This window comes from Anastrepha obliqua, chromosome 5 (genome assembly GCF_027943255.1).
Source record: "Anastrepha obliqua isolate idAnaObli1 chromosome 5, idAnaObli1_1.0, whole genome shotgun sequence".
Lineage (NCBI taxonomy): Eukaryota > Metazoa > Arthropoda > Insecta > Diptera > Tephritidae > Anastrepha > Anastrepha obliqua.
In genome coordinates this window covers 90,536,752-90,562,778 of record NC_072896.1, presented here as the reverse complement: position 1 = coordinate 90,562,778, position 26,027 = coordinate 90,536,752, and the positions used below count along the sequence as shown (strand labels likewise).

General features: G+C 38.3%; 1 protein-coding gene across 1 annotated transcript in view; it reads right to left on the bottom strand.

Moving 5' to 3' along the window:
* LOC129249201 (homeobox protein aristaless) overlaps positions 1 to 26,027 on the bottom strand; it is a 188,658-nt gene that overhangs the window by 131,597 nt on the left and 31,034 nt on the right. Inside the window, exon 2 of the mRNA XM_054888882.1 lies at positions 2,560 to 2,683. Coding sequence (XP_054744857.1) covers positions 2,560 to 2,656 — 97 coding nt within the window. The 5' untranslated portion in view covers positions 2,657 to 2,683. The remainder of the gene's footprint in view (positions 1 to 2,559; positions 2,684 to 26,027) is intronic.

The window sequence follows — 26,027 nt, the reverse complement described above, 5'->3', positions numbered from 1 at the left end:
AAAATCAGGCAAATGACCACTGACGGCCGCCGTAGCCGAATGGGTTGGTGCGTGACTATCATTCGGAATTCACAGAGCGAATGTAGGTTCGAATCTCGGTGAAACACCAAAATTAAGAAAAAGATTTTTCAAACAGCGATCGCCCCTCGGCAGGCAATGGCAAACCTCCGAGTGTATTTCTGCCATTAAAAAGCTCCTCATAAAAATATCTGGCGTTCGGAGTCGGCTTGAAACTGTAGGTCCCTCCATTTGTGGAACAACATCAAGACCCACACCACAAATAGGAAGAGGAGCTCGGCCAATCACCCAAAAAGGGTGTACGCGCCAATTATATATATATATATAAATGACCACACCGACCACGCTTAAAAGACAGTATTCTTTTCATGAAATTTTGCATAACCGAATTGCAAAGCGGCTGCCCCATGTCCCCGATAGCCTCACGAATTCCATCTTCGAGGTCTTGAATCAACCCTGGGCTATTGGCGTAGACCTTCTCTTTCACGTGGCTCCAAAGAAAAAAGTCACAAGGTGTTAAATCACAAGATCTCGGTGGTCAATTGTGATCACCTCTTCGAGAGATAACACAGTCCGGAAACTTTTCCCGTAAAAGATCAATGGTTTCGTTGCTTCTGAGGCACGTAGCGCCGATGACGCAATCCATTCTTTCATAACATCTGTTATTGGAAAACCCTTCACTTCAATCAAAAACTAAGAAAATCTCCCATGTGTCATTTTCTAAGTCAAAGCATTTTATCTCTACCTCATATTTTATAAAGAACTCGCGTCTGAATACTCTTTATGAAAGTACTGATTTGGTAATCTTCGACTCCACTTTTCAACTTCTTAGTCATTTAAATTTTTTCATCGCCAAATCGTATTCTACACTTGCTTTGATTTGACATTTTGCTTCCGATTTTACGTATCCTTGCACTTTGAAGTCACTAATTACTTTACTCGTACGATTCAAGCTGGAGTATGCCGTCTTTAGTTGGAGGCCATATCATTAGTCCCGCCTCAGTAGACTTGAACTTGAACATCGTGTTGCACTCAGATCTTTGTACGTCACTGATCCGATTCCTTCATATAATACAAAATGCTCATTACTTAATTTAAAATCGTTACAAAGTAGAAGAAGTAGAGAGTATAGAGCGCAATAGATCTTGATGCCACAGTGCACCCCCCAAATACATATCTACATATCTAACTATTATGTACTTACTTATCCCCGCCATTAGTAATAAAATTGTATGTATGCAAGTATTTGAGTGCGATTCTATGCATGTTTGTATGTGTGAAGTCATTGTCTACATCTAAAAAACACACCCATCATCAACTTAATATATCATGTGTCAATATGTTCAAACTATTTTCGCCACAACGCTTGATTGAATAACTTGATGAATCTCCAATGTCCAATAATTTAATCAGAAATTTTCGAACCATAATCGAATCGATTGCTACACAAATTCTTGTGATTCAATTTACGCGAATTCAGAACAGCCAAAAACAGAGTAAGGAGCAAAAAAATCAAGTTGACAGAGAAAAAGTAAAGATACATTCAAAAAGTAGCTGTAAAAAATATCAAAAAAATTGGCTACCGAATGTCAATAAAACCAATAAAACGAAGACCATTAGGAAGCAAAGAACACCAACAACAGTGCGAGCAGCAAAAACAGAAGTAAGCGCGCAGAAGTTTAACCCTGCTCAGTCGTAAAGTTGAAAGTTGTTGTTGGTAATTCGATACTACTGGCATGAATAAAAGGCGCAAAGGCTAATAGAATAATTCGCTAATGCATTTGTAAGGACATGCATAGCGTCAGGAAAAGGGAAAGGGGCAAACTGAGAGCAAACGGCGGTGTAGCGGAAAGGCACAGGGAGTGGGTACAGAGTAAGAGGCGCACGGTTGGTCGAATGGGAGAGTAATGCGGCGCGACGCAGCTGAGTTGGGTGTTGCTACATACTTTCCATGGGTGGTTTATGCTGCCAGCCAAGTAATGAACAGGCCTTATTTACATTTGTATGTAATTTTATGTGCATAAAATATGCCTGCTCAGTGCCTTTATTTGGAAGATGCTTATCTGCACATTTGCTTGTGTGTCGAAAATTGCTGAAATTAGTTTAGTACACACGCGCATTATCAGCGGCTTTTTATCTCTCAGCTCTGATAGCAATAAATGGACTACGTTTTTCGCGTCTTCACCACTTTTATGCGCATTTTTATACCCGCGCACTTGTGCTCAAGGGTATCATTAATGCCGTTATTTTTGTTGTAATCACCCATGTACGAGTTTATGCTGTTTTAATGTTGCACTTTTACCGTTATTTACTAATTTTATTAGGTCTTATCTGCGCATGTGATGAGAGGCAGTGATGCTGGCCGAAAAAAGAGATGCGTGGGGAGGAAAAGTTTGATATGGGCGCACGCAGGAGAGCCACATTCATACTTACATGCGCATATTTGGGTGTATTAAAATCACATTTGAATATAAGTAGAGTGAATATATGTACATATGTATGTCTGTATATGTATCTAAGTATGTATTTAGTCCTACTTACAAGGATGCGTTGCGGCAAACGGATAGTCGAGTGTAGGCAAACGTGACGGATGCGGTCCGCATGGATGCAACGATGGCGGGCACTGATAGCAGAACATACCTCTTCCCGCAGCCGCAGGCCCAAGCTGAAAAGAGATGAGTGGAAAAACAAAAATTAGGTTTTAATAAAAACGCAATACAAATATACACTGGTGGAAAAAATAGTAGAAACTGCACATTTCTGCAAATTCTTAATATGCTACGATTGCAGATATTCTATATATTGTTGGGTGTTTGGTCGAGCTTCTCCTCCTATTTGTAGTGTAGGTAGGTAGGTGAAATGGTTGAAGTACCACTCTGGCACTCCCCAAGTAGCACTAAAGCACCATTTTGATACCATTATGAGATCTCCAATAGGCAGATATCTACTGCCAGCCACGCTAGAAAATATTGATGGGATTTAGGTTGGCGCACTGCCCCAGGTTGACGAAGAACGGAGCACCCAGTGACCCTAATCGTTTAGCTACCGAACCCGGACATTTACAGAAAAAGTGCTTAACAGTTTCCTACTCTGAACAGTCTCCACAGCTTCTGCAATGGGGGTTAAATGGTAAACGTAACTTTTCCGTCTCAAATGACCGGTAAACACAGCAACGAGTTTGGAAATTGAATGGCGTGGAGTCCCCAAGACTTTCTGAGTCCTCCATTTATTGAATCGGGGCCAAAGGGTTTTCGAAATAACACATGAAGAAATAGAGCTCCAGCTTTTATAGCTTTACCGAGAAATAGGTTGTGCAATTTCCCTTTAACAACAGTCAGAGGGATGCCGATGAGACCAATTCAGTCCCCTTTCCATGCAAGCTCATCAGAAATTGCATTTCCCTCTATTCCCCTATGTCCTCCAACGCATATCAGAGAAATTTTACCTCCACCCCCAATAGATTTGATCTCCTCCTTATAGAAGTTGACTAGTTTGGATCTGCATCATGGCGTCGTCAGAGCCTTGATCGCGGCTATCGGGGAAAATGTTAATATCTCCCTCGTTCCTACGTTTCCTAAGCATTTTGCATGCCTGCAAGATCGGAAAGACTTCTGCCTGAAAAACACGCGTAGCTATTTTAAGGAAATAGATAAATTAGCTAATATAAAGAAAATCCCGATTCCGTTTTTGGGGCCGTCAGTAAAGACAGAGGTATCAACTTCGGTACAGATTTTCCCCTGACTCCAGTCCTGCTTATTTGGAAAGATTGCCCTAGCACGATCCTCAAACTCAAGTTGGCGGATAGAGAGATATGTATGTATGAAGTTCAGGAGAATATGGTGTTAACTGCCTAAAAATCTACTGGGTAGGTAGGTGGGATAGTTGCCGCAATGACACACTTAGACCTTTCATAGGTCCATTGTGACACCACTGAAGCTTATCCTTACCCTGTGGGGTCCTTTTTAGACCGTCTGGTAGCTTTAATGAACGAGCAAAACTTCGCTAGTTTTCGATGCGCTATGTTCGCTAGATCAGTTAAAAATGCCATATCAAGAGAGTGGAGCCTCCTTGTTGCTAAGCTTTCACACTCTTTTCTGGCTCTTTCACTGACTGTTTTCTCTTCTTCTGTATTTAGACAGCTTCTACAGAAACCGAAGTACGGGAGTGTAAACCTTCTAACGTGGCTGCCTATCAGACAATGACCAGTTAATACCCCTTTCATTTCTCTTATAGTTTCTCTGTTAAATCTTAACAATCTTTTTGATCGACCGCTGTTCCATTTTGGCCATGTCTGTCTGCTTAGTTCGCATGTAGTGCCTAGAGGCATTGGTATCACCGTCTTATCCACTTGAAGGTCAAGCATTTTACCGGTTCGAGTAATTTCTTCTGCTTGCAGTTCCCTGCTATATTCCTGTGGCCTGGCACCCAAATAATAAAAAAATCGACTATGTCTCTTGAAAAATCAAGATGGGTTTGCGAACTGGAGGATGACATGAGGAAACTCAAAGTAAACAACTGGAAGGACTCAACCAAAGATCGGATCAAATGAAGACATTTTGTTCAGTAAAACAAAGTTCACACAGAGCTGTAGCTCCAAATGGTGATGATAATAATGACTACCCCAGTTTAAGCTTTCACACCTCAAAAGAGATAATAATGATTTTTCATTTTTAATAAAAAAGCAAACAATAATTTTTTTCCAATTTTCATAAATAATAATAATTTTGAATTAATTTGAAATTTGTTTGCAGTTGTTACTATTTTAATTTTTAAGTAAATGCCACAACAACAAAGCAAGTGTTTTGATATTAATGAAATTAATGATGAATGAAATTATTAATGAATTATAAAAAAAAATAAAAACTTGCTAAATTGTTTGCTTGCTTTTTCGTATCTTCGCTGAATTATATTATTAGGTTTTTAAGTCTGCTTTCTGTCTGCTGCCTTTTGACGTTGAGCGACCCAATTATTTTCTGTAGCTCCGTCGAAAGGGAGAACAAGACTTTCAATCTCGAAGTATACAGTGAAGTAAAATTGAGCAAAACTGTTATAAAATTAGTTGGCACTGCCAGAAATCTAGGAATAACTTTCAACAGAACTCTATCGTGGAATAGCCACATTTACAGTGCAATAGGCAGGGACTAGGGCTTCGTTCATGATGGGCTATTCAGCACTTTACCCCAGTGACTGCTTTTAGCTAAAACATTTCTGTTGTCAACCTTTTTGCGTGGATGGGAATGGTATGCCAATTGTGATAGGCTGTGTCGCGGTAAACTTAATGTCCTCTACAACAACATCGCCAGATATGTATATTGCCTAAAACGTCATGATCACATTTCAGTTTTGGGGTAGTCAAATTGATTTTCAATAATTTTTTCTTTGCTAGTCAATTGCTTTGTTTTATAGAAATAAAAAAAAGCATTAATACATCATGTTTTGACTTGACTTAGCATAATTTCAAAAACAAAAATTAATAATTGTAAGAGTTGTCGCTGTTTGTGTGGAGCCCGTTTCTCCAGAAGTCTCTTCCGGTGATCATCACAAGCCTTTGGAGATTCATCTAAAATCAATCGGACAAGACAAATTAATTTTATCAAATTAATTTTATCAATCTTGTGCCTGTTCGAAGCTTTTTTTCAAAATTAACAATATGGCGGCCTCAGGAAATATTTTTCAGATTTTCGAAAAAAAACCGACAAATAATTGTTTAAAAAATCGAAATTTTTGGAGAAAAAGGTCCTCCCTCCCTTAACCGTTTTTTTTGTAAAATTTCATGATAGGTAGGTAGGTAGGGTGGTTGTCCTAAGACACACTTAGACCTTCGGCAGGTCCATTGTGATTCCACTGGAGCTTATCCTTACTCTACGTGTTCCTTTTCTAACCATCCGGTAGCTTTAATAAACGAGCAGAGCTTCGTTAGTTTTAGATGGGCGATATCCGCTACATCGGTTAGAAATGCTGTATCGAGAGTGCGCAGCCTTCTCATAGCTAGGCTTTCACACTCACATAAAAGGTGTCTGACTGTTTCCTCTTCTTCTGTATTTAGATAACTTCTACAGAAATCGAAGTAAGGGAGTCCTAACCTTCTAGCGTGGCTGCCTATTGAACAATTACCAGTTAATACACCGATAATTTTTCTTATAGATTCTCTGTTGAATCTTAGCAAGATCTTCGATCGACCGCTGTTCCAGTTCGGCCATGTCTGTCTGCTTAGTTCGCATGTTGTGAGGTTTTGCCAGATTGTATTTACCTTTTTGATGGTTTCCCTGTCTATAAGTAATTTACAAGTGGCTATCTATGGGCATGGGTATCAGCGCCTTATCCGGTTCGAGATCGAGCGTTGTACCGGTTCTTGCAAGTTCATCCGCCTTACAGTTTCCTGCAATGTTCCTGTGGCCTGGTACCCAGATAAGGTGCACCTTGTAGAACTTAAATACGTCATCTAGTAGCTTAAAACGTTCTAGAACTGTTTTTGACGAGTGCGTTTTTGATTCCAGCGCTTTTATAGCTGCTTGACTGTCCGAGTAAATGAAGACTTCATTTGTAGATAATACTCTCGTTTTTATTTCTTTAAGTCCCTCTTTTATGGAAGTGACTTCCGCCTGAAATACACTGCAATGATCAGGTAAGCGAAATGATTGGCACACTCCGAGTTTGTCGGAGTAGACCCCTCCACCTACTTTGTTGTCCAGTTTTGAGCCATCTGTGTAGATGTTTAAGTCATTTATCTTAACAATGAGCCTGTTATCCCATTCCTCTTTGGAAGGAAATACTGTGACAAAGGATTTATTAAAATTGATGTCCTTGGTCCTACAGAAATCCGTTGTGCTGGGAATGCAGGGGAATTGTTCTAAAATTGAGGAGTGTCCTCTTTGGTTCGTTCTGAGTAGGCCGATTTCTCTTCGTCTGAGAGTTGCTTTGGCAGCTTACCGTACTGCTCTATTGGAAAAATGTTAAGCATAATATTTAGTGCATCTGTGGGTGTGGTTCTGAGGGCCCCACAGATGCAAAGACTGGTCATTCTTTGTACGTGTGCCATGGTTCTTTTAATGTACAATTTATCTAAAGCTGGCCACCATACTAATATGCCGTATGTTAGGATTGGTCTGACAATTGCCGTCTAAAGCCAGTATACGATAGATGGGAAGAGACCCCAACTTAGTCCTATCAGCTGTTTACAAGAGTATAGTGCTATTGTCGCCCTTTTTACTCTATCTTCGACATTTGCCTTCCATGCTAGCTTTCGGTCTAGTATTAGACCTATGTAGCGGGCCTCATCACTAAATGACAGTGCCGTTCCACCTAGAGTCGGAGGAGCTATATTTGGAATTTTATGTTTCCTGGTAAATAGGATGAGTTCAGTTTTATTGGGGTTGACGCTTAGCCCATTTGCTTTTGACCAGTTTTCAACCATGTTTAGTAAATCTTGCATGACTTCTCTAAGTGTATTGGGGAATTTCCCTCTTTAGCAATGAGTTTAGTGCCAGCACCCATAGGAGAGGGGACAGCACACCGCCTTGAGGTGTTCTTCTGCTAACTTTTTTCTTGATCTCTGAGGCCCCTAGGGTTGCGATCACAAATCTGCTCAAGAGCATGTTTTGATGAACTCAACCAGAGCGCCAGAGATCCCGAAATCCGTCAGTGCCTTTATTATGGTATCCGGTAGGATGTTGTTGAATGCGCCCTCGATATCTAGAAAGGCTACCAGTGTGAATTCTTTATTATACATTGACTTCTCGATTTCTGTAACAAGTGAGTTAAGTGCTGTTTCAGTTGATTTCCCTTTAAAAATTTCATGATACATTAAAGTAAAAAAATCACGTGAAAAGAGTAAAGAATCAAGTGGAGTATTCCAAATATCGAACATAATTTGGCACCCAATCATTTCTTATTTACGCAAGTCAAAAATAAAACGCGAAACCAACGTTTTTTGATGTCCGAAAAAGCAGTTTATGCGTTCAAATCACGTGTTTAGGAATTACCTCAAACGAAGTAGAGAAATTGCGCTATAAATTGATTCAAATGGGTGCATGCATACAGTGAACAGAGGATTGAAAGACGATTTTGAATTACCAAGTAATCATTTTTACTTCTCTATGCCGAAACATAATTGGCAACCTTCGTACGGCAAATTTTTTGCATTTATAAAGTGGAAAGAATGCGGTAGCTAGCGCAAGGAAAGCCACAAGAAAGTCGTTGTTTGCCATTTCCAATGAAGCCATGGAATACCCAAAAAAACAAATATTTTTTTTTTATTTTGTATTTGGACCACCCTGTGCGCCTACTTCTCGTCCTCTCACCCCTACATGCAATTGTATTTGCTCGGCATATCAACATACATAAATTAAAAATTTCAATCACGCATTCGATTGAACGTATAATTTGAATTCAATTCAATTGAAGTAAATTATCAATCGTTGAAATATGAATAACAACATGCACACATCTACACACATACATTCACACATTCACATAAGCACTGCGCTGTCCTCTAGCAGGCCGTCATGGCATTGCGCATATGCGCATTCAGACCACAAAATTCCATGGAGCCGCTGGCGCCGTTGCATCGCCGCTGCGTTAACATTGTCAATTGCACCTTTAATTCGATTCAATTAGAGACAATTACCATTACTCGCATTCGTTTGTTGCAAATGCAACTCTGTGCGATGGGTGCATTTATTATCCAATGCAATCCAATGCCATTCAATTTCAAACGATGCGTCGCAATTCGATTTTTATGGCATTCCATTGAAATCAATTCGTTTGGTTTGGTTTTATAAAGTAAATGGAAACGAGTTGAAAATGTAAATGTAAATTTTCAAGAAGTCTGTATCATCCGAATACAGTGGTGCGACTAGATGTGGTTAAGGAGGTACCAAATAAACCTATGAACCATAAGCACAACATTTTACTAAGGTTGGGTTTAGAGGGCTGTATCAAAAGCGGCCACACTTCGACATGATTAAGACACTTGTCTTAAGCGCCTTTAGAACAGAAGTAGGAGGATGGAAATTGCAGAGCTGTAAATATGCTAATTTTGAACGCTAACTGAGTAAGAAAGTTCCTTAGGCGGTTAATAGTTCACCCAGTTAGATTCGCAAGTGTTTTGATAGAATAAGAATCGATGGCATTGAACTTCAACTAAGCGAAAGTTGGAAGTTTACCCGACTAGGTAAGGCAGTGATTTGGTAAGGCAGTGATTAGGCGCAAATAAGGCAGACCGCATTCCAAATTTGCGCCTCATAAGGCAGCCCAAGTCCCGAAAGGTATCGCCACACATCTGCCTCATTAGGCGCTGGTTCGAAAAACCGAACTTCGGTAATATTCCGGATGCCCTTCTACAAATCAGTTAGGGATTCCAATTTATGCCTAAGTGAAACACTGCCACAGATTTTCGTGACCCCAACCAAATTTGGAATTGTTCTGGCATGATAATCTTTGCCTTGCCTAACGTGGGCCTGGTAAGGTAATAGTGAGGCGTGCCTCAGTAAGGCCTGCCTAATTCGGGCCTATCTAATTCTTCGGCATGCCTCACTGTAATTCTAGTCCATCTTTCATGTGGAAACGATCAACTCTTTTATCAGCTAATACCGCGTGAACTGAAATATTTATTTAGTCCCAAAGAATGAGTTCCTATAGGTGAATTCTCATTTAAGATCCCCGTCAATATTGAGAGTAGATTCTTTTTTAACATAGTAATTAAATCTTGACTCTCTTTATCTAGTTTTTTTTTTCGATTAATCTGTTGAAACAAGTAAAACCTTCTAATTCTCTCAAGGCATATCTATAGAAAGTGATGTGATTAGAGTAGTTGAAGCTTGTCCTTCAACTCGCCTCAAATTTATAAATGACAGTAAAATGGAATGACGGAGGGTGGCTGTGAATGCGTAACAAAACTAATTTAATCTATTTGCCATTCATTATTCAATCATTAATTCTTCTATTATCTTTTCCTTGATAGTACTAATATAATTTAACAAATGTTGTTGTTGCTCCAACCCTATCACCTTCAATAGATTCGCCTTGAGTTCTCTTTCAGCTTTATGTGAGTTTATATCAGCTTCTAACTCCAGCCAAGGTGAGGTTTTACTCCATAAGGTTCTGACAGGACAAAACGAGAGTCCACCTTTAGGTATTCAACACATTTATTCACAGTTAATAAACGACTTAGCGATTGTGGCTCAAATATTACTCCTCAACCGAACTCAGTTCTTTAGAAAACAACAAGCAAAGTCAAGTACTGAGAGTAACAAAAACCGTAGATTTTTCAGTCTACGTCTGGGGTTCAGGCTAGTTTCGTGTTATTGTCATGCTGCAGAATATTCTACATATTTCTGATTAGGTGATGGGCCAAGTTTCCAAGTTTATTCTCCAACTTGTGATGCGAGCTTCTGAAAAATTGGGGGCCACAAACTTTAATGAAGAAAGGACAGATATTACAAAAAATCATTTCCTATCATTTGGTTTTTATTGTCCACAGACTGTCATGTGCAGCTCCGCTCCAATACATAAATGACACGAATAATGATACCATAAACTGTGCATATATCATACTTTGAATATTATTATTTCCATTCAAAGGCCCTGTTGTCGTTCAAATGCTAGTTATTTAGTAAATAGCAGCCTGAATTACAATAAGTAAATTAGAAAAATAAAAAAGAAGCAGTTAAAAAAAAAGTGGAACTAGTAGCTTTGTATAATTTTGTATTGAATTTTCCGGTTTTGTAATTTGAGCCTTATTTAATAAAATAAATAAAAAAAAAAAATAAAATTTAATTAAAAAAAAATAAAAGAATCATTGGCGCGTACAATTCTGCTCGGAGTTTGGCCGAGCTCCTCCTCTTATTTTTGTGGAAATTGTAAGGAAATTATCATAAAAGATAATACTAACAATAATTAGCTTATTTTATATAAAAAGGAGTGCATCAAAAATTCTCATCCTAAAAAAAAGTTTTTCTAAAAATTACTTAAAAATTAGCATCACAGAGAATGAATTTCAACTAAACTACGCCAATGAATTGAGTCAGGCTGAGACAGCATCGCCGTCAGCTCATAAACGCTTTTTGATTGAATTGTCCTCAAGCAAATTGAATTGAGTTGCAAGTTTTGATTGCAATTAAATGCATTTCCTGCATTAAAGAGAGAATAAATGAAATGTAAGAAAGTAAACAAAGCAACAAATAAGTTAAAATATGTGACATAAAAAGTGTAGATATTATCTTATAAATAAAGTAGCAAATGTGTTTTTTCGCATCCCCTTTACGGCTAAGCTAAATTTCCTAAGGAAAAAATCTCATGTATGTCATTCGAAGGGTATTTTGATGTTGAAGGAGGAAAATTACATTTTAAGTAGTTTGATATAAAGCGGAAAAATCAGTTCAAAGCTATCACTAATTTATATGCCAAAATATGTATTTATGACTCCTAAATGTAGGCTTTAATATTGATATTGTAATAAAGAAAAGGTGAATATGATTAAAAAAATATGAAGATAAAAATGAATATGTAAATGAAGGAAATGATAAAGGGAAAAAATAAAAATACAAAGATTTTGGTAAATTTAAATACTTAATGCAGGGACAAAAGTGAAGCTGAATATGCAGATAAAGAAAAAATAATGGTAAGGATAGGGATAAAAATGAGGGTAAAGGAAAAGGTAAAGCAAGAGAGATAGAGATAAAGAACGTGATAGAAATATAGACAAAGAGATGAAGATAAGGACAGAGGCAGAGATTGAACCAGATATAGAGATAGAGGTAGGAATAGAGATGGAGATAAGGATAGAGATAGAGATAGAGATAGAGAGAGATAGAGGTATAAATAGAGATAGAGATAAAATAAAACTAAACAATTCAAAGAAAAATAAAAGAAAAAATTATTATAAAAATATAATTAAAATCATAAAAACAGCAAAACACAAAATAATAAATAAAATTAACCCTAATGCAAAAATTCTATGGTAAATAGAAAAAAACACATGAACTGAAATTTACTATCAGGTCAGTCCATAAGTTCGTGCGTATTTTACCCATAATTTCCCTTTGGTACGATTTTTGCATACAAAAAATTATTCGTGGAATAAACGGAACTACTTATATTTTCTTTGATATATTGTGCATTCAACAAGTGATTTTAATCGCGGATAGAAGCACGTGTTGTTAAAAAATAAAATAGAATCTTCGAACGCGAAGGCATATTTTGTATTTTTTTTTTTTATAAAAGTGGTAAAAATGTGACAACTGCTGCTGCAGAAATAAACGGAGAGGATACGGTGAGTGTAAAGACTGCGCAAAAGTGGTTTTAAAAATTTCGAAGTGGTAACTGCGACAAGGAGGATACCCCGCGCGCTGGTCGTCCTGAAGTCTTTAACTCCGACGCCTTGCTCGAACTCGTGAAAGTTGAGCCAAATTTGACAGTCGATATGATAGCTCAGAGGTCAAATTCATCGCATGGAACAGTTCACAGGCACCTGGTTCAGTTGGGAAAGGTTTCAAAGCAAAGGGAAAATGGGTTCCGCATAGACTTTCCGTCGCCAACCTTCAGCAGAGAGTGAATGTATGTTCTCAGCTGCTGCAACGGCTTGAAAATTAAAGTTTTTTGAACCGTATCGTTACTGATGATGAAAAATGGGTCCTTTACAATAATCCTGTTCGCAAACGCCAATGGTTAGATAAAGATGAAACACCAGAACCGACCCCTAGAGATGGCCTTCACCCCAATAAAATTCTCCTGTCTATTTGGTGGGATATGGCCGGTATTGTTTATTATGAACTTCTGGAACCAAACCAGACGATAACTGCTGATTATTATTCCCATCAGCTATCAAACCTGAATGAGGCACTTAAAAAAAATCGACCGTCTTTAGTGAATAGACGCAAAGTTTTGTTTCACCACGACATACCGCAAGGCCAAGGGTATTGCACCTTGTGATTATCACCTTTTCCGTGGACTTCAATCCCATATGAGTAACGAGAACTAATCCTCAAAAGAAGCTATAAAAAGGGATATCGAAGCGTATTTGGCTCCAAGGACAACACATTTTTTGAGCAGGTAATTAAAAATTTCCCTAAACGTTGGTAAGGCATTGTAAATAATGAAGGAAAATATATTATTGATTAATAAATACTTTAAACATCTTTTTTATTAATTTTAAAACCACCTTTAAAAACGCACGAACTTATGAACTGACCTGATAAAATATTAAAACATATTGAATAAAAAAAAAAATAAAAAATAAAAATTAAATAACTAAATAAAAAAATAATAAAAAAGTAAATAATAAAAGCTTCAATAAAATAAAAAAAAAATAATTGAAAACTAAAGCAAAAAGAAAGATAATAGATTCCTCAGTATACTTAATAATTATAATTAAGCAACTAGGGACGCACAATAGATCAATATGGTCGCGGCGCATAAAGGCCTTAGCCTAACCCGTACAACCATTACCATTAAATTGAAGTATCAAGCAAACAAACATAGTATAAAAAAGAAACAGAAGTAAAGTATAACGAAATGAAACTGACAAACTGAAGTCAAAGAAACAAAATAAAAAAATATATTATATAAAACAAAAACTTCAAAATTTTTTAAATAAAACAAATGTTTGCTTGAAATTATAAAACAAACGTACAATAAAGTAAAGTGAAACCAAACAACTCAAAAAAATTGTTTTAAAAATCAGTTAAAAACTTTTTTCTAATTAAATATCTAAAGCATAAACATCACCATACTTTTTTTTGCCGGGACAACTAGCAAGTACAGCACTTGGACTCAATTAAATCCATTTTACTGCATTCAGATTCTCTTTTTAATTTTCTTTAAATCTACTCGACCTCCGAAGAAATCTGAATAGATCTTGTGATGCAAAGGAGTCAAGGTGGTCGCTTCTTAAGCTCACCATACCTACTATTCAAATTTTTTACCCGCTAGGGTATATCGCAAATCTATTTCTTTCTAATTTGTAAAGATAGTCAGTGAGTTTATTAATAGTACAATATTATAAGTTAATACACCGAGTAGCGACCTATTTTGTTCTACAGATTTAAGCTTAATAGGCATAAGACGAGAAGTAAAAGACAATATGAGACCCATGAATTAAAAAAAGAAGATAAGAATTAAAAAACTTTTTTTGAGTAGCTGAATAAAGAGCTGAATGCCACTAATATCGCGAAAGTTTAAATTCTAAGGTTTTAGTACACATATTCAAAAAAGATTTGAAAAGTAAATTTTAATTGTTTTTTTTTTCAATTTACTATAACATTAATTAAAATCTCTCGGTCTGTGAGATATTTAAAAAATATCCAAAAGTTTTTATTGCCAAAAATATGTTGCCTTTTATTACGCACACCAATTCACAACGGACTGCTGCTGCCACTGGCTGCGCGTATCAGATTACAAATACGACACGCGGACCAATGCGACCAACTAATTTAAACACGCAAAATTGCATATTTAATGGCGCATCAGCACGCACCTGCGACCAATTCCATAGCCACACACATACACACACTCACCACACTTAAAATAAAACATAGCTAGAGAGACGAGCAAGTGGTGGAAGCTGCGCTGAGACGGTGTTTGAATAGGCGCTGCCGCCACAATGGCGTATTGGGTGCAATAAATTCTCATTTAACAAATGTGCCAACAACAGCAACAAACAGGATAAAAGCCACCAGCCAATAATAGCGCACCAGTTAATTTTTTCAATGCGCTAAGCTGTGAGAGTATATGCGTGTGGTCCAAACAACTAACAAGCCGCTGGGCTCACTGGGTGTTGTAGACATTTTAGCGATTGCGGATGGGCTGTTGGCGTGAGTTGGAGCGCAGTGGCGTGGCGGTGAACGACATCCATTAAAATGGTGAGAATTTGTAATTCTGCATAATTGTCTGTACGCAGCATTTGAAGTGAAGTGTCCGCAAAATTTCATTTAGCAAATGGAAAATTTCCCATTTCGACAAGTGGAGCTGAAGCCCGAACTGCTCCATATATAAAATGCGCAGATAAATGCGTAAAGGAGTGCGACCATGGACGACACGGCGCCAGCTGTGACCTCAACGGGCTGACGTTTGTGGTTAACTACAACTCATTCGGTGACTAACTGACGACTAACCAACGTGCAGAGCGTAAAGCGCGCATACACCCCACACACACATACATACGTACACGCAGTCATGCATAAATAGTTTAACAAGCGCAGGTAGTTAGTTAATGTAATATTTAGTTACACAATCGTATAAGCACACATGCGTACACGCACATACACACACACACATACATAAGCGCTTATACAAAAGTTTTATAATTCACACCAAAAATTCATTCAACACACCTTTATTGCCGTCCCTACCCCTCCATTCGTTCTCCTGTATTATTACTACACTCTTTTACACACATACAAATACACTCGGACTCTCATCAACTCTTTTGCTCGCTGACCACAGCTGCTGTTCCAACGGCATGCAGTTAGTAAATTAAAATTTCATTGCCTAATTTAGGGCGGATATTAATGGGGATTTAGTATAAGGGCAGTTGCAATGGGATTTCGCACGGTATTTGACCACAGCGCATTTCGCATAGTTTAATATAGAATTTTGTGCACTTTATATTCAGATGATAATTCATTTTACAAAAACAAAAAACATAGAAGATTTATGCTTGCAATTTGAATACCGAATATTACTATGCCGAATATTATTGGCCTGCTAATTAAAAGTTTATTAATTCATTAAGCAGCTGCGGCATTTGGTGCAATCATTCACACATTCAAACACGCATTATGGCGTACGAGCAAAATATATTTGAATAGATGTAATTATGGAAATAATCAAAATTCTAGTAATTCAGCGCTCAAACTGAATCGATTCATTAGAGGATTGCATTAGTTATTAATTGTGGATATCCAAACATGAATAAAATGGCAGGTAAAGAGATCCGGAAAGCAATCGACTGGCAACATGCTGAAAAAAGTCATTAGAATAGGAGGATATCGCTGACATCATTTTCGGACAAAGTATGCCGTAGGTGGGTAGGTTTGGCAGCCGCATCGCACATAGGAACAGCGATGCTACTTAGACCGCAAAATGGGTCCGTTGTGAGCCACAGGGACTGAGCCACATTAAAGTGGGCCGTATTAAAGGGAATGTATAGAAACTGATGAAAACTTCACTGTGTTTAGCGAGAATAGAATTTAGAGTTCATGTCCATTCATGAAAGGCTTAGAGCCTTAGACTATGGTGCCAAAGCTCGGGAATGCAGTGAAGAAGCCTGTTCTAGAAAGTGCAGAATTTGCATAGTGACTTGGTCATGATTGCATTATATGCAAGAAATTCACCTCTCGACGGAAAATGCAAATTTCGTCCCCAGCGATACCGTTGAGAGGATGAAAAAGGAAAGAAAGTATAGAGGAAACACTTTTTTCGCAACAAACTAAAAAAGCGGATTGAGAGGGTCCGACCTCATAACCCAGACACATTTTTTTAAGTCGAAGTGTTGGCCATTGGGCACGTTACTTCTTCTTTAACCGCTTAAACGATCTGGCGTTAGATGGACTTACCAAGTGAAGCCGTGCCCTTCCCACCTGCATGTACTTCTGCACTTTCTTTCCAACGCAAACCGTAACGAACACTTTCAGAATCGTAACGTTTATATCCATCCGGAGGACATGTATGACGACGCCTCTAGACCTTTATGTCATACTGCTCATCGTTCTATCGCCTGCGATACGCACCGTCGTCAACGCGCAAAGGTCAACAAATCTTCGGTCGTCATCAGAGTAGGCAGTTCTCATCCGATACTTTGTTTCCTTTTTCATTGGGGAGCATTTTAACGTGGCGAAACGTCTTTAAAATTAAATTTAAATTTTACTTTCTGAAAAATGAACCGTAATAACTTAGAGAAAAATATTCCAAAAATTGGTATAACATTTTTCTGAAGGAAATAATTTTTGAGAGAATACATTTTTTGAGTACAATTAAAAACAAACAAAAAATTTTTGATTCAATAACTTATTTTAGTGGAATAAAAATTTTTTTTAGTGGAAAAGTATTTTCTAAATTTAAATGATGTATTCAAAACAAAATTTCTTATTAAAAAATTTCTTTGTAAATTATTTTCTAAATTTAAGTGGTGTTTTAAACACAAATTTTTTTTTCAAGGATTTTTTTTTACTTATAACAGCATTTAATAAGTACATATTTACAAAATTAGAATTTTTTAATGGAAATTTTACTTTCTAAAAGTTAACCGCAATAGCTTACAGAAAATTGTGTTGTTAAAAACCTTCAAAAATGTATATCACATTTTTCTGAAAGAAATAATTATTTTCTGGATAAATTTTTTTATTCAAAAAAATGTTTGCAATTAAATTTTTTATATATTAAATAAATTTTTTTATATTAAATTTTATTTTCAAAATAAGCACAGTAAATATATAGCCGTGTTTGGAAATACAAAACCTTTTAGTCAAACAAATTTTAAATTATTAATTGATTTATTATTTGAAAAAAAAAACTCACTATGTATTTTTAAAATCTCCATCCATTTCACAAAATAAAATTTTTCAAAAAATTATTGAATTATTATTTTTTTTTTTAATTTAATATAACATAAATGTATAAATACGCAGGACTGGCCATGAGGCCTTCAGAAAATTCGATAACTCATTCTAAAACGTCTTCTACGTCTTCTCACTTTTACTTGCTCTCGAACGGATGTACCCAGAGGATACGCGTGCAAGGCGCGAAAGTTGTGAGCTGCTTGGACTGTATGCAGAAGAATCATCCTGGCCACTCCCAAGTGAATGGCGATCAGGGATTTTCCCCATTTGTGTGGACTTCTACTCACGGAACCATCCTCCGTGTAGTCATGTTCTAGGCGAAAATACCGCAAACTGTCATTGAGAATTGCCTATTTACAGGCGAAAGGAATAATAAGCAACATACAGCTGAAATTTGGCAGTTTTCAATTGAAACTTTCTTGGAAAAACAACAGGCAACCGGCATTTTAAGTTGAAAATTGGGTCAGAATAACCTAAATACCATGAAAAGATTTCTCCTTGAAGCCTAAGATGCCACAAACTCATTGCAAAACTGCTGAGCACGTAAAAAAAGCGCTTATAAGAGCAAAAGAGAAGCACTACGGGAACTGCTCCTTGAAGATTTTAGGACTCTTGCTAAGTAGTGCCACAGACCATCTGCCAAAACTGTGCTTTTTATAAGAAATATGTGACAAAAAAGCATCTGTGGGTACTTTGACGAAAGTTTATAAAGAGGAAATCATTCCAAATATTTCACTTTCGGGCTTAAGCTGGTTATGGGGGATGTTTTAACCCTTTCGGTCAGAACGGGACTTATATGTCCCGGCAATGTTTGAAGATACCTACAATTTTGATGGGACAAAAGACTTTTATTTCACCCATTGCAACTATTAAACATATAAAATAATTTGTATTTCCGTTAGCGGCTTTCCGTACCGAAAGGGTTAAGCTATTCCAACAACAACCGCATGGGATATGAAAGCTGCACCTAAAGTATAACGACGTTTCGTTCTCGTTTTCCAGGTTTTCCGTTCAGTCCGTTTGTTTTCCAAATCCATATACAAAGAATCACTACTCTTAAATCCTCCGCAACCGTGCAAATAGCCACAATAAGTGGCCCGTTTGAAACGCTCATAAAGCCACTAAGTCGCGCGCTAAAGTTGCTTACGATTTTTTCCGTGCCACACTTTACCTGCTGCCCAGCCTTTCGCAGCCAAGTTGCCACTGCAAACTTGTAGTGCGCGCTTGTGCAACTGCAACATCCACACAGCAACAATGCAATTATCCAATTGAGAGGAAACTAAGTACGATTGCACTTCATCGACTGACTGGATTACTTCATTGCTGATGTGGATTTTCTGCGGCCGGTGAAAATAGTGATGACAATAATGAAGATAATGACGATAATTTCGTACATAAATGCCAGATACACACACACAAATGCACTCTACTACACAGACGTCTGCACGTACCCACCCACAGACTTGCATTCTATGTTGCATGCGAAAAGGAAAGACAATGCGCACACGCGAAATTCAATTAAGCGACACTAACTACAATTCAAAATGTGCCAACAAAAACATGACAACAACAAGTAGCCTCAGGCAGACAGAGGCCGGCCGGCAAGGGAAGTAGGTACTGAGATGCGAACTATAAAAGTGCCATGGACGCCTGCAATCCCAGTTCTAAATCTGTTGCAATACGATTGCAAGTGTTTACCGTTGATGCCGGTGTTCAAATGCAACAGCAGTGATCGGGGGTGGTGGCGGAATAATGGCTTTGTTAGAATAGTTAACGGAAAGTCTGGCGTTCGGTTAGCGTGTGCTGCTGCACTAAACGACGACGGGCAACGAGCGTCGAGCAGCCGTCTAATGTAATTTCCCTATTGCGAAATTGTGAAAATTGAGTAAATTGCATTTGATGAAATTGCCGCCACCGAGCGACCGAACGACGACCATCTGTTCCAGCGACCGACCATCCGTTCGACCGACCATTTTGCCGCATACTCAGATCTCTGGCTTGCGTATAGAGTAGATAGGCTGCCGCCGAAAAACGCCAATACCACGCGCTGTCGTACGTCGCACACAGTTCCGCCGCTGTCATACACTTAAATACATATACAGCCAGAGCCGCGCCTCACTCGCCGCAGTTTCTTGTCATTCATTTCGGCGGACACGAATGCGCCGCAATTCATCATCACATCATTGACATGCAAATTCAATCAGCGCATGTTTGCCACACTCGCATTGGCATCACTATTTCAGAGGCACACACGTACACACACAGCCACATGCGTGCGCTTAGCTGTGCTAAAATTCCACTAACAGGTTTGCAACATTTGTAATCAGCAGGTGAGCTGCTCGAAAAACGATTTGTTGTTGCTTGTTGCCATGTCGTTTAGTGATTGAAATTGCATTTTTGGCAAAAAGCCGCGATTTGTTGGTAAACGTGTCTTGCCTATGCGTCCTGGTGAAAAGCGCGAATGGTGCTCGCAAAGTATTTTTCCCTGTTGATGATATTCGACTACTGTGCAAGGAGGGGGGTAAGGAAGTTCTGGTAGGAATTTTGAATTTACTTAGTTTCAGTTAGAGTTTCGATTTTGTTATGATTTTTATCTATATGCAAGGTGGCGCAAAATTAATCACCCCATTGGAAGAGTTATAATTTTTGCAAAAGGCGGTATACGTTAATCATTTTTGATACTGGTGAACTAGACAGCATTGTTTTGTTTTTCAGTGGCGGAAGATGTTTACGTGGCGGGTCCCAAACCTAACACACAACCCGATATCTTGGTGGTTTGGCCTTCTCACATTAGCTCGCTCTCAAACGTATGTTCGGAAGCTACTCAGAAGATACTTGGGAAAGGCTCAGAAGTTGTGAGCTGCTTGCACTATATGCAGAAGAATCGTCCTGGTCATTCCCAAGTGAATGGCAATCAGGGACTTTCCCCACTTGTGTGGACTTCTATACATTGAACCATCCTCCAGCATTCAGCCTTGAAATCCAAAGTAAAATTTCTCTTGCCTACAGCCAAGGCAACCGAGTAGTAAAGTCCTCATGGACGAACAAAACTAACACTTTACTATATACTGCCCTCATCATTCTCGTATACGATAGATATACGAGACGCAGACGCTGACAACATCCGATGAGGCGCCACTTGGAGTGTTTGAGAGAAAGATTCTGCACACGATTTTTAAACCTTTGCACGTTAGCGATAGCGCGTATCGCTGGCGATGGAACAATGAGCTGTGTGAGCTTTAACACGACATAGAAATAGCGCAGCGAATAAAGACTCAGTGGCTACGTTGGCTCGGTCGGTCGTCCGAATAGATTCAAACGCTCCGGCTCTGAAAGTATACGATGCGGTACCAGCTGGTAGTAGCAGAGGAAGAGGAAGGTCTCCTCTACGTTGGAACGAGCAAGTGCAGAAAGGTTTAACCTCACTTTGTGTGTCCAACTGGCTCCGGTTAGCACGAGCAAGGAACGACTGGCGCGCTTTATTAAACTCGGTCAAAATCGAGTAAGTGGTTATCGCGCCCATTAAAAAGAAAAGGAAGAAGTAGGCAGCTGCAGCATACAAACAGACAAGCAATTGAATGTGCAAAGGTCAAAAATCTCTCTTCTCTAAAAATATTTGTCATCAGTATCTATTTTTTTGTCCCTTTCCAAGTAATCCCGCTCAAATATAACACACTTTTGCCATTGCTTTTTGCAATCCTCAGAGCAGTTCTGATAAGCTCCTTTTGATATTACCTTGAGCTCTGCCAGCGATGCAGCCTTTATCTCCGCATCTACTGTGATCTGCCATGGGGACGAGTGGACTTTAGTTTCGACATTATAGCCATATATCTATGAATCGTCACCAGTTATGACCCTTTTAAGCAAATCGGGATTACCATTGACGTAATTCAACAACTCCTGAGCGATGCTTGTGCGACTCTTGCAGTTTCGGAACAAATTTAGCTAGCACACATCTCAAGCTTAAAACATCTGAAAAAAAATTTTGCCATGAACCAATCAATACGAAATTTTAAAAGTCATCTTACTTTCTTAATATCCCATTCCCTAACGTGACAGAAAAGGTTAATAGCAGTACTGAGTCTTAGGAATGTTTTTGGCAAAAGGATCGGAAATTTCACAAGGCATAAGAAACTATACTTAAGCAATGCAATAACTCTTGGGATAAAAATCTTCTGGAACTTCAAGGTAACTATTTTGGATTGGGTGCGCTGGTAAACACTTGGGTCGCAGCCTGCAGATGATTGGACTGGAACGGCTGCTTTTCGGGCGAATTTTGAAAGATCAATACCCATTGGCGGTTAAACCACAGTCTTTGAAGGGGAAGTCCGTGGTAGAGAATGCCTCCGAAACGCATTCGTATTTTGCCAGACAGTCAGGTATTTTTACTTAATAACGTGCAAACTCGTTGAGGATTGCTTCGTTGTGCTCAATATCCTGGGAGGAAAGAACACCTTTTGCTGGGCTGGCTGGGAACTAGGACATGCAGGTTATGATGGCAACAACTTCATGGACCGGAACCCTTTTGTAGACTCACCAAAGCCTACACGAGGGAATTTATCAAAGACTGGGAAGACAGAGAATTTGCACGACACCGGATGGAGAGTCTAAGGCAGTGCAGGCTAAACAGTTATCTTTCTAGTGGTATAGTGGTATAGTGGAGAGCAACTATTTTTACATTACACAAAAAAATCTACTTATTCTATCTGTAGCGGGATAGAATGGTTTATATTTCTTAGGCTCCGATGCATAGAACAGTTAAAGAAGTTAATCAGACTATGGCTTTTCGTCTGTAAGCTTTTTAGCCTGTAAAAAATCATGTATTTCTAGATTTACTAAAAATGAATAAACAAGTAAACAGTCTCCTTAATCTGAATAGGGAAAGCTTACGAGCTCTCACTGGATCTATACGAGACATTGTGATCTTCTTTATCAGTTTAGGAAACTATATGGAGTTAATAGAAAGAAGCGCCTGCCGCTTTGGACAACTGGATGATGCAACTCCAGGGCGCATCCTCAGCGAATGTGCAGCTCTCGCAAGACGAAACGAAGACTCCAACTTATAAGTGGTGCGGCACTAAATCCAATAGGGATATGGAACTTTGGTAGTTTATAAACAAAGACTGCAGTGCTGTGAGAGATTTTAATACGGTATCACCACGCTAGCTTTTACGCACTGTATCCATTTCGCCCAATCGAAAGTAATTGAAGTCGTTGACTAAAACTGGCTAAAAATCTCAGCTGCTGAAATGCCCCAACAGCTTAAAACATTCCACTCAAACAGAGGTTAACTTCTTCCGTTTTGGTATAGAAAAACATATTCGCTCAAGGCAAGTGCCCGCCTAATAGAGGTGTCCATTAGGAGAGGTTACACTGTACGCCCTTCTGTTGGATCAGAACACAAGGGAAAGAAAGCACCAAAAATATGGACCTAGTAGTTTAGGTAAAGGGTCTGCCACTAACAGGTGTTATTTTGAATAGCCCGCTATTTCTGTAGATGTCACTTTTGCAGCTGTCATTTTTTGATATTTGACAAGTAGAAACCACACCATTAATAAAAATGGAACGATACACGCTTAAACAACGCAAATGGTCAAAATTTGGCAGAGACGGTTCGTAAAACTCGAACATTTTTGGGTCATCGTGAAGCACCTCGGACCTCAATACACAAATTAGTGAAAAAATTCGAGCTGTTGGGACAAGTTTGTGATGTGAAGAATAAAACCCGTACACGTCGCTTAGGGAAAGCCAAAAATATTGCTGTTGTAGCCGAAAGTGTTGAAGAAAACCCAGGGTTGTCCATTCCTCGTCGTTCTTTGGAATTAGGCATTCCACAAACGTCATTACACTGTATTTTGTATAAAGATTTGGGTCTTAAATCTTATAAAGTCCAGTTAACACAAGAACTCAAACCGGCTGATCATCAACAACGTCGTGTCTTTGCTGATTGAGTCGTTGAAATACATGAAAATGATCCGGAATTCCATCAAAAAATCATCTTGAGTGAAGAGGCCCATTTTACACCTCGGTGGCTTCGTCAACAAGCTAAATTGTCGGATCTGGTGCTCAGAAAATGCAAGACTTATTGTTGAAAAGCCTCTCCATCCTCAACGTGCGACTGTTTGGTGCGGTTTATGGTCCGGCGGAGTCATTGGACCTTACTTTTTCGAAAATGAAGCTGGAGTAACAGTTGCGGTGAATGGATTGCGCTATCGACAGATGATTAACGTTTTCGTATGGCCAGAATTGGATGGTATTGATCTGGACAACGTTTATTTTCAACAAGACGGCGCTACGTGCCACCCAAGTAACGAAACCATTGATCTTTTACGGGAATAACACCTCTTATTGGAAAATTCTTCAGTAGCTAAGCAGTCTAAGTAATTTCTGTATGACTTTTTCAATTCAATTACAGAGTATCTTACTAATTTTCTTCTTCTTCGTCTTCTTAGCATCACAGTCTTTGGAGAATCATTGCTTTATTCACAACCTTGCGCCATCTCTCTCTATCTAAAGCTACCTCCTTCCAACACCGCACGTCGAGCATTTCAAGAGTCAACTTCCACGTCTTCGAGCCATCTTTTTCTGGGGCGTCCTCTTCTTCGGCCACCAACAGGGCATAATTGAACTGCCTTTCGAGTTGTTCTCTCCTAGGGCATTCTAAATACGTGTCTATTATCCTATGATATTTTATAAATCTTATCACAGTTTCGTTTTTCGCAGTTCCAGCTCAGTCTTAAAGGTCCATATATTAGATTTCAGCCTCCATAGTTCGCCACCATAGATAAACACGGGACGGATCCAGGTTGTGAATATCCTTAACTCTTGGTCGCGAGATAATAATTTAGACTTAAGCAGCTTCAAATTAGAAAAAGAAATCTATATCTATCTGCTAAAACTCTATATCTATTGGCCGATATTTTAGGTAATTTTCACAATGAATTGAAATATACACAAATTACATGCCACTTTTGAAAATATCACATTTCTTACTCACACATTCATACATACACATATACACACATACACACATACATACATTTGATATTGAATACATATTTTGCGTGGTGCATGCAAATATTGAAAACTTTAATTGAAAACCCGAGCAAATAAGCGCAACAGCTGCAGGAAAAAGGGTTGTCTGTGGAAGAGTTTGTGTAAAAATTAACACACAAAAATAACAAAAAAGTCATATGCAATAGCGCTCGACTGCCACGTTTTACATATCTACGTATGCACTATTTTCCTTTATTTGCTTTTTTTAATATTTTTATTTTTTTTTTGTATTTTTTGTTTTACATCAATTGCATTAATTGAAAGCGCGAGACTGCATTCAAACGAAATGCAATTTCACTTGATTAATTTGAATTAACTGAATTAAAAGGAAACACAAGTCCATCAGATGAAGCAGCAGAAACAGCAAACAGCAACAGCAGCAACAACAGCAACTTCAGCAACGGCAACAGCAACATCAGCAACAGCAACAGCAAACAACAAAAACAATAGCATCAGCGGCAGCAGCGAAATCTACATACTTTTTTTCAGCAAAGGACACCAGTAAATAATAATGACGAAAAAGAGTGCTCGAATTCATGTCAATGTTGATGAGAATGATTTTTTATGCGTTTTCGCTACTCTGCTTTGCTTTTTTTTACTTTTCTCATTCGTGTTGTTTATTTTGCTTTTTGTCTTTTTTGCTACTGCCACAGCTGCGTCTGCCGCCACTTTTTCTATGCTGCGCTGCGCTCCATCGATTCGCTGCTTCAATATGCAGCAATGAATAATGAAAGTAAAAATGCACAAAAAAATAAAAAGTAGAATTTTATAAATTATAATTCCATTAACACCGGACACTGTGGCGACTGTGACTGAACAAGGCACTGTGCCATTTATTATTTAAAAATAGAAAAATAAAAACAAAACAATCTATGAATCTACAAGTATAGGCAAGTACATATACATATATAATATATGTGAAAAATATGGAATATATAATAAATACCATTAATTCGTACCCCAACAATTGCCAAACTTCACGGGATTAAAATTTCGCTTTAGTTATTTTTTTCATGAGTTGGCAGCACTGTTAATAACATCTGGGCCAACTTTCATGTGAATGTCATTATCAGTAATATATTTACGCTTGTGTTTACCAAACGACCAAGAGTGCATTTTTCGATTTTTACAATGTCTGATTTGATTGAGCAGAGAAGTGCCATCAAATTTTGTTTGCGGAATGAAATTTCGGCTGCGGAAAAGTTTAGCATGTTGCAGAAGGCATTTGGTGATTCGACCATGTCGCAGAAAAATGTTTATAAGTGGTACAAAGACTTCAAAGGGAGTCGAGAACGTGTTGATGACTTGGAGCGCTCCGGACGACCATTGACGTCAACAGATGACCAACACGTCAATAATGTGAAGGAGTTAGTGCTCAAAAATCGTCGGTTGACTGTT